The sequence below is a fragment of the Anarhichas minor genome, unplaced genomic scaffold (assembly GCF_050575085.1).
Source record: "Anarhichas minor isolate MPS153535 unplaced genomic scaffold, ASM5057508v1 ptg000011l, whole genome shotgun sequence".
Classification (NCBI taxonomy): Eukaryota; Metazoa; Chordata; class Actinopteri; order Perciformes; family Anarhichadidae; genus Anarhichas; species Anarhichas minor.
The window spans coordinates 3533758-3543797 of NW_027466457.1; the positions used below are offsets into that span (position 1 = coordinate 3533758).

The window sequence follows — 10040 nt, forward strand, 5'->3', positions numbered from 1 at the left end:
AGATTATGATCTGATGACTGTGCATTTTTAGTTACCTAAATAAACACCTGATACAGTCTGGTAGATAATGTTGTATTTGCATCTTTACCACAAAGATCTCTATGTTTTACTGTCTAATCTTTGACTGTTTTTTTGCACCTTCTAAGGAGATGATTAACAAAATAACTGAATAAACTTTAAAAGGTAACGGAGACTTTAGTGCCCAGTAAAAAATAACTAGATGAGGTGTTTCTGTTTGGGTAGGAGGTTAATTTAAAGAAATACTGGAGCTAAAAAATGAATAACAAAATAAACGGCGAGGTCTTAAAATGCCAGAAATATAAGATTATTATGCTCATTACTAGTGTCACTCAAAGACAACAGAACTCTGACGCCCCCAAGTGGTCAAACAGTCACTTAGTCGGCTGCTAAGTGAGCTGACTCCAACCAGCAGGTCGAACTTGTCAGTTTTACCTTTAGTCATTGTTTGTTGCGGGCAATTTAGATTTGATTAGTCATTCTTATGGATGCACCTGTATTGATAGGGTTGTGAGGTTGTGTTATGACCACAGATGTGAGCACAAACATTAAACCAAGTAAAATGTTCATGCAGGTACACGTTTAAGATGCCTTCCTATTTTTGTGAGACAGAGAAGCAGGGAAAAGCTTTGAGAAAGAGCAAATATGTTCTTTTTATTATAATATACTGTGCATGTTTCAATACAACTATCTTTTAGAAATCAATGAAAATATGTTAACTTTGTTTCATTCCTTTGTGTTGATGGTCCACTTAACAATGCATCAGATATTAAACAACACTGTCTCGACAGGGAATCAGCTAACTGTCTGGGATTTATATGTCAACTAGACTAGTAATATGTTGATTGTATATATAAGTACAGTTGTTCAAACTTTTAATTGACTCTTGGTAGACAGTCACAGGCTTCGTTTAAGGTTAACATGAGGTTTAGGTAAACGTGGTAATGTTGGATATGAATCAGGATTATAGAGCATGAGACTATTTAAAATGTGTTTCCCTCTCACTGATGAATCAGCAGGTATTCAGTTGACAAAGACTGATGATCATTTCTTGAGATGTCAACTTTTACTCTACATGTTGGTTAAATATATATTACTGCTACAATAATGAATGGTGTTGTTATTATTTTATGCAGAATAGATAACTCCCATTCAGCATTTTGTGTGTCTCTCAACTTTAACTCTTTTAGTTTCAATTCAGAATTCACTGTGATTACATTGTGAACATGTAAGGAACAGATACAACCGCACAGACACAGAAGAAACAGTGAACAAAAGTAAAAGCTTGAAGTCCGTTGTCTCATGTTGAGTCTGGTAAAGACGGAGACGTAGAGGTTGTCAGTGATTTGTCTGCAGAGGTTGTTTTACATCGTCAAGTCCACCAGAAGGTTAGTACCTGTTTTTAAAAAAAAGATTTCAGTTAAATCATAAAAATCATATCCCTGTTTTGATTTTTTGTAAGAGAAGTGCACATGTCCTCACCTGTAGTAGTTTGGTTTGAAGGGTCCATGTTTGCTGATGCCCAGGTACTTGGCCTGGTCATCAGTCACCTCTGAGAGGTGAGCGTCAAACGTCGGCAGGTGAAGACTGGCCACATATTCATCTGAAATTATAAGAATGGAGTGTTTGTCATGTCTGAATGAAATTAATATGAATGTGGAAAACAAGAAAGGTAATAACTGTTAAAGGGTATTTAAGATGAGGACTTGCCCATCTTCTTTGGGAGCAGGTAGACGTCCTGCTTGTATCGCCCTTCTGGAGCGCTGTACAGCTCTATGAGAGCCAGAGCCTGACAATCAACAGTAAACGTTAACGCAACTAAAGATGACAGAGCCACAGATACTTCCTCTCTAATACATTTAGGGAAGAATAACACATTGAACTTAAAACATATCATCATACCTGAGTTGTGGCGGTGATGGAGAGGACAAATGAGGGCACTGTGGAGCAGCTCAGATTCAGCAAACGACCCTGAGTGAAAAATTAAAAAACTGACACACTGGGATGTGACAGCAGCCATTGACGATAACCTAAAAACATCTGGAAGGGTATTATCTCAAATAATGATGTAGAATAGTCCAAAAGTATCCGTCTCTCTGTCCTGCTGCAGACCTGATCTAACTAAGAAGTGAAGTTCCTGCTGCTCAACTAATCAGCATCAAGCCCTTCATTTGTCATCATGAGTGGAGCTGTAGGACCGCACTGGAAACACTGCTATGAAAAACAGAATCCTGACGCTTTGTTGTGTCTGGACAGATGTGTATTTATATCTAGTTACAGTTCTTACCCTAACCACAACACACATACTCAATCCCAACTATTAATGATGTAGCCTAATAAGCACAAGCATTTTCAGCGCCATACCCAAACCCGTAAGCAGGAATACACCGCAGGAAGCCATCATTAGTCAACAAGAGCCCCTTTAGGGTTGTCAAGACCCCGAGCACACTGAGAGGCTATACTTTACTTTAAAAATGTCTGTGCATTATCCCTCAGTGCTGGTGTATGATAATAATAATAATAACAACAACAATAATAACAGTATTATCACCTCAGCCAGCAGGACGATTCTCTTGCCATCCGGCCAGATAACATGGTCCACCTGCGGCCTCACACGCTCCCACCTCAGCTCTGCAGTCCGCAGACTCGCCTGAGAGAAAAGAGTCAAAGACTAATTTGTATACAGGTGTACACACACACACACACACACACACACACACACACACACACACACACACACACACACACACACACACACACACACACACACACACACACTTCCTCACCAAATCTATCTCGGTGCTGGAGTGTCCCATGTTGCAGAGTATGCAGCCATCCTTCATTCTGTCCAGATGTTCCCTTCCCACCACATTTTTATTGCCTGCAGAGCAACAGAGATGAAGCAATCTGCAACAGTATTGATATTTTTAATAACAGCTAATATTTCTGCGTAGAGGACAGCAGTTACCCGTGCAGGTGATGACCATGTCTACCTGTCGGGCTACTTCACTCAGTTTAATCACTCTGAAGCCATCCATGCTAGGGGGAGGAGAGAAAAGGGGGTCACAGCTAAAGATATTTCATAATGTTTTGTGGAGTGAAACACTCTTTACATCTGCGCTGATAAAAGCTTCCTCCATTCATTCATACCACGCCTGAAGGGCACAAATGGGATCCACTTCTGTGACGTACACAACAGTTCCCAACGCTTTCAGGGCAGAACAGCAACCTTTGCCAACCTGCAAGAAGAGACAAACGAGGTTGTTAAAGCTGCTTTAAATGTATGTCATGTACACAGCAGCACTGGGAACATTCATTATTTCACTGACCTCCCCATATCCGCACACCACCGCCTGTTTTCCTCCTAACATGACGTCAGTGGTTCTCTTCAACCTGACAGAAGAGATCAACATAGTCAGGCTCTGTACTGTACTAGGGGTTTCACCAAACGTTCACAATGTCATTACCCGTCCAGTATGGACTCCTTGCAGCAGTAAAGGTTGTCAAATTTCTGCTTGGTCACCGAGTCGTTAACGTTAATAGCCGGGACACACAGCCTGCCTGCCTTAGACATCTGGTATAACCTGAAACACAGGTGGGGAGACACACATGTGTGAAGTGGGGAAGGACTTTGTAGGAACGTCATTCAAGTTTAGTGAGAAACTAACCGATAGATGCCTGTAACACTTTCCTCCACGATGCCTTTGATGTTCTTGAACAGGCTCGGGTGCTTCTTATAGATCCAGTGGGTCAGGTCGCCTCCATCATCCAGAATCTGAGGGGGGGGGGGGAAGCTAAACTCTTCATCAATGCAACCTTTCTATCTGTAGTAGTAAAACAAAGTCATTAAAGGCACATTTGACACAAACATGAAGTCAAATTGTATTTAAACATATCCATGCAAATCCATCCAGTATGTTTTGCATATATAGGCCTTAGTTCAGCTCAATATGTTATATTCAATGAGACATGTGTTGCTCAGTGTTGAAATGTCGACTTATTTACTAGAAATCCACAAATCTTAAAAAGAACCGTATATTTATTCTATATTATATTCAGAAAGAAACATTACTGCTGACATTTAAAGAAAATGTAACAGTTGTTAAATACGCACAAATGAAGGAGAGGTCTTCACTCAGTACGGTAAAATAAGAAAAATACAAAATATTAACACCAAAAGAAAGATAAAAAACTGAGAAATAATTAGACAAAATACATACGTAGTAATGATAATAATGTGTTTTTGTACTCTCAAGTGTCCTTGAGAACATATAGATTTTATTTTAATTGTCAAGCTTCACTGGTCAAATGCAACCAAACTTTATTTCACTGTGGTGAACTACAGTTTGATATCTTCAAACTTTGGCCAATCAATCTTGAAATGAATTAGGAGTCCTGTCCTTTCATTGATAACAGTACCATGTTGGGCTGCCAGGTCTCAGCACCAACACATCGGTCAATGCACCACCAGAAGTCTTCCTCTGATTCTCCTCTCCATGCAAACACTGGGGTGCCTGAGATACAGAGCAGGTTATATAATTAAAGAAAATCAGACGAGTCAGGTGGGAGGAGCAGGTTGGAGGAGCAGGTAGGAGGAGCAGGTTGGAGGAGCAGGTAGGAGGAGCAGGTGGGAGGAGCAGGTTAGAGGAGCAGGTAGGAGGAGCAGGTTGGAGGAGCAGGTTACAGAGACAGTCGTACCTCCTTCAGCCAGAGCAGCAGCCACAGCGTTCTGAGTGGAGAAGATGTTACAGGCCGCCCAGCGACACTGAGCTCCCAACACAGACAGAGTCTCAATCAACACCTGCAAGAGACCGTACACATACAGAGTAAACAAAAGACGTTTTTTTTATTACTATTACTTTATTGTGAGTGTGTGTGTGTGTTGAACTGACCGCTGTCTGTGCAGTGATGTGTGTGCAGCCCAACACTTTGGCTCCAGCCAGAGGCTTCTCCCCACTTGCTCCTTTTCTCAGGACCATTAATGCTGGCATTTCTAAATATCACAGACAGCGACAGTCACATTACATTTGAGAGACATGCATGTTCCAGAGCAGTCACTTCAGTACTACTAGCTGTTCTGCTAACGGTCTGACTGGGATTCAGTTCAGCTCACTTTATTAATGGGCTTTCTGTTTTGCCGTTACAGGCACATGGCGTAGTGAATGCCCGGAAGGCACTTCTTGGATGGGTACGTATTTTGTCATTATCTTTCGTGAGGACATAAACAGCCGTCCAACGACTCTTTGTCTTTACCTTGCTGTGCGATTATTATTTCTCTGCGTCCAAATTCCGCCTGTTTGATGTTTTTGATGCAGAAGTCAGAGAGGCCCTTGGAGGTCCTCTGAGGCTTGTCTCTGGGAGAGGACTCATCCTCTGAGCTGTCACTGCCCACTGCGACACAGAAATCAGGCAATGTGTATGAAAACAATCAGCTGATACAATGTAATGTCCAAAAACAAACAGTTTGAAAGTCATGAATTGTCTCAGGTTTTGTTCTGTGTGTTTGGAGTCAAATTCTAGCTAGGTGAGTCTTATTTCTGAGCCTTTGAAGTCTGTATAAACTCTGGCAGTGAATGGCACGTTTCAGAAAGGCTCACAGAGCCGATTAGGACCAAATTAAAGAGACTTAATTCTTCAGAAAGACTTTTCCTTTTATTAAGGTTTAGCTGAAGGAGAAAGAACCCCGGCTTATCCCCGGGGCCTCTGGTTCTCGTGCTGCTGGGATCAGAACCAGCTCAGTTTATGTATCAAAGACATGTGATCAGACTTAAGAGCGTATGCGTGTCGTGTGTTTGCATCTTTCCGTACCTGAACCGTAGCTATCTGTAGACGACTGTGAGATGGAATGAGACAGAGAGCGACGACCAGTGTTCGAGGTATGTTTGTTGAAATCTTGCTTCTGGTCAGTGAACTGTATTTGCTTTGGAGCCCAAAAAAGAGTGACACAAACACAGAGTAAACCAATACCATTAATAATATATATGTTACTTCCCTGCACATCACAAACATAAAGTCTCACCAACTACATGCTTGAAAAAGACCTGATGTAGTCATAATAGTCAAAATTGCACATAAGCACCACCCTTCACAGCAGACTTTCTCGTGAAGTACCACCTCTCTGCTCACAGCCTGTCACTATTTCAAATCTCCTACCCCTGAATCATCCCGTATCTGCTGCTGTCTCACCGTCCACTGTGGCTGATTGAAGGCTAGGCTGCTGCCACAGGAGTCCCACTTGTCCATATCCGCTCCCTGGCTGCTTTCCTGACTCTGCTGCCTGAGCTTCAGGTCCAGCTCCAAAACAATTCAGACACACCCGCTCACTGACCCCACCTCCAAAAAGTAAATGCATATGCATTGAGAGTTTGAATTTTTAGGGCCACAGGTTTGATGAGATAATTTAGTTGGCAACTCTGCATTCAGAAAGGATTTGCATATACTGTATATAAAACGACAGCATACTGCATGTGTATTGCACACACACACACACACACACACACTGCTGGAGCAAATCTTTATTTAAGCTTGTTTTTAAAGGGTAACTCCACAGATTTAACACATACAGGGCAGTTTACTTGCAGGGAGCACGGCCCCATTGGTAAAACAATTGTATCATGCATTGTGTGGCTCTGGAGGGACCAGACATAATAACTCTGATGGAGTTATGGTGAGGTCATCGAGGTTATCTCATCTTGGGGCAGCTTTTATAACACAAAGCTTTTGTTACAAACTGGACGAGGAGGTTGAAAGATGTTGACATTTAGACAAAAGTGTCAATCAAATGGCATTCTAGGAAATGTAGGATCCAGTTATTTCAGAAATTGTTTTTCTAAAGTTCCCCCAACTTTATAAAAGTGCAATACAAATCAGTGGAAAACCCCTTTAAGGAGTGCAATGTGTAGGTGCTGTTGCTCTTCTCTTTGACCCTTTTTTAGACATTTTTAGAAGAAAACAAAAGGTTACCAGATCCAAGGTTACAAAAATATGAAGTTATATATATATATATGTCAAGCACTTGCTCCAAAATAGAATAATATCAGGGTAATATATTTAAGCTTCTATGGTTAAAGTTTCCATATTCAACTGACAAGTCTTTCAATCATAACTAATGACATTCGTCACAGCTGAATTGGAGAAAGGCTTCATTCACTATGAGTCAGGATTAAAGAGAGGCATCTTTCATGTGATGCTGCTTCAAATCCTCATTAGGAGCAATTAAACATGAAGTGCTCCTGAATGTCTGTATCGAGGATCTCTGTGGGAGTTTTTCAGCCCTCTGCTGCCCTTTGACGTTAGAACAATCACTGTTCTAACGTCCAGTCACGCCGCTTTTTTTCTTTTAAACATATACTTCTCATAAATCAATAATATTTAGTTTTCTTCTTAATCTTACTGATTTAAAATATGCTCCACTTTGATTGGCTGATAAATGGTTGAAAGTAAAATCTGAATTGGTCCATTTTGCTGATCTGATTGAAAGAAAACATATAAAATCCTGAATTTAAGACAAATGAATACAAAAAAATATATTCACACACCCGGAGTTAAAATAATTTTTTATCTAAGTAATGGCTTCTTGAAACAATCTCTTGAATACAGCTTGCACTTACTCAAGCAGCTGCTTAATCTTTAACATGACAAGACATTAGGCTGTGACTTGAGGCAATGTGAACATTAACTTATTGATCACAAAACCCTCTCCTGCAGGGCTCAGAAAACAGGTTTGAATCCAAGCCAGCTACTGTGAAAGTACAATGAAGGTCTATAAAACCAATACGTGGCTGTCTGTGTTAATGTGTAAATGTCCTCTTGGGAAACCAAAAGTCTGAACTGTTTGTTATTTCAATCAATAAAACCCAAGAAAATTCACAGTTGGTTAAAAACAGATATAAAGGATTCATTTTAAGGTTTATTCAAGTACTCCTATTAACACAACTTAATGGTTACTAATAATTCAACATGAAGACCGGACTCGCTGCCTAAAAGTAAACTCGAAAATAAAGAGATTAACAGCGCTCCTAAAACAAAAGCAGTGATACCTTGATGCGGATGGACTGCACTGCCTCCTGGTCCTTGGCTTTACTTATGTTCACTAGACTGTACACTTTCTTCATGCTGGGAGAGCTGCTCTCACACTGACCACAGTTACTCTGCTGAGCTGCAAGCGGATGCAGTTGAACTGATTAGAGAGTGCACAGAGTGACGCTTTATGCCACACCTTCGCCCCCATCAGGCCCAGGTGATGGGTGGAGAGAAGACAGAGAGAGAGAGTGAATGAGTCTTTGTGAGGCTTACAGAGGGGAACTCTGGGAAAATATAGAAGAACAGGTTAGAGATGAAGAGAAGAAAGAGAGTTGTAAGGAAACTCAGTCAAGTGTTACTTGAGGTCACAGATGTATGTGATGTAGAGCACTTTGCTCTCAGGGTATACATTAAATAGACAGCAGAGTGATGCACATACATGAACATACATTCATGACAGAGACTGTTAGTGAGAGAGAGAGAGAGAGAGAGAGAGAGAGAGAGAGAGAGAGAGAGAGAGAGAGAGAGAGAGAGAGAGATAAAGATGAATGCAACTATAGTGATAGAGGAACCAGAAAAGTGAGCAAACACAAGTCTTATGAGTCGAAGCATTCAGGGACACAGCCGGCAGGTTAGGCTTCTTTAAGTAAACAGACAATAGAGCTGGACTTAACTGTAGAAGTCATTGTTTTCTCTGCCGCTCTGCAGTGTTACTGAAAGTCTCTTAAAGGGGCATTCTACTAATTTTACACACGCTGATCAGTTTAAGGAGAGTATAACACAGCCTGTAAGCAGCGAGCTACAGAGGTTTGATACTCTCGTACATAAGGACAATGCAGGCCAACCATTCCTAGCATACAGTGAGGCCATTTTTGTAATGAACCTCAATGCTCCATGATATAAAGTATCAGAGGAGTGAAGGCATTGAGAAGATGCATGCATCAATAAAACATCACCATAGTCAATCCCAGACATGAAAGTAGCAGCGACAAGTCTCCTTTTTGCATCAAAAGAGAAATAGAAAATCCAGCCTCAGCTTTAACTTCTTCACAATAAGCTGAGTGTGAGAATAATCAATTAATCAATTAAGAATCCTACTTTGATGTGTGACATCAGCACACTTCCCCTTTAAGTCTACTCTGTCTTTTCAAAGGGACAACATGAGTGAAAAATGTTTGTGCGAATGCTGGTCAAACATTCATAGAGATCTGCACATCTAAAATCATTAACAGCCTAAGTATATGCAGAGTCACGCTTCCAGTTTAGAACACTTAGAGATGCTCACAGCATATATAATGTCTTGGTCTTGACAGGCCTGACCAATGATGCAGTCAAAGTCAGGAGATGTAGCAGCTTCCTTGCTCACCATGTCAGTCTTCAGCGCTTCAGTCACCAGCTCTCCTGTTCCAGACACCTCCGCCCCGTCTCTGCCCCGACCCTGAGGTGTCCTCCTGCTCTCTGCTGCCTTCAGCATCTGCAGCAGGTTGGGGCTGCATTTTACCGACTGATGTTTGGTGTTTCCCTCCTTCGCCGTTCCATTCACCACATGAGGTTCAGGATATTCATCAGGGAGTGGCATGTCCTCCCAGGAGGCTTCTGTCTGGTCCCTTTCCTCTGCCATTACTCCACTGGCAGCCAGTAATGAAGTGAATTACATTCCTGCTCAGGTGGCCAGACAGCAGACCAGCTGACGGCTCGGCCATACCCTGCCCACATGCATCTGGTATTTCCTCCTGCGAGGTGTCTGTTTACACTAAACAGCAGCAGTTCTTGGGTTACTTTGACTGAATGTGTAAAGTAGATAATTAGACCTGTAGGCAGTGTGTACAAGGTAGAAGTGCAACTCACCTCCACCAAAGTGCCATGTAGGTATGTCAACATGTGCCCTCATGTGGTCTTTTGTACGAAAAGGTCTCCGGTTAATGGAGAAGCACTTATACTCAAGACCTCAGGCGTAGACTTGCAGAGCTACTTCTTGTTTTTGTGTTGTCTTTAATAAC

At 41.6% G+C, this 10040-nt stretch overlaps 1 protein-coding gene across 4 annotated transcripts; it reads right to left on the bottom strand.

Moving 5' to 3' along the window:
- Nucleotides 1–1496: 1496 nt before the first annotated feature.
- On the bottom strand, nucleotides 1497–9661 carry LOC142947984 (putative adenosylhomocysteinase 3). 4 transcript variants are annotated; one of them, XM_076089856.1, is made up of 16 exons: nucleotides 9407–9661; nucleotides 5827–5938; nucleotides 5272–5409; nucleotides 4911–5011; nucleotides 4717–4819; nucleotides 4438–4532; nucleotides 3687–3793; nucleotides 3486–3602; nucleotides 3348–3411; nucleotides 3169–3257; nucleotides 2987–3057; nucleotides 2805–2899; nucleotides 2570–2668; nucleotides 1921–1989; nucleotides 1729–1807; nucleotides 1497–1621 (listed from the first exon to the last, which is right to left on the bottom strand). In XM_076089856.1, the coding sequence occupies exons 1-16, from the start codon at nucleotides 9659–9661 to the stop codon at nucleotides 1497–1499; spliced, it is 1719 nt and encodes a 572-aa protein (XP_075945971.1). The 4 variants fall into 4 exon arrangements, with proteins under 4 accessions (XP_075945971.1, XP_075945973.1, XP_075945972.1 ...); XM_076089858.1 differs by lacking the exon at nucleotides 9407–9661 and adding an exon at nucleotides 8112–8132; XM_076089857.1 differs by lacking the exon at nucleotides 9407–9661 and adding an exon at nucleotides 6205–6261.
- Nucleotides 9662–10040: the final 379 nt, after the last annotated feature.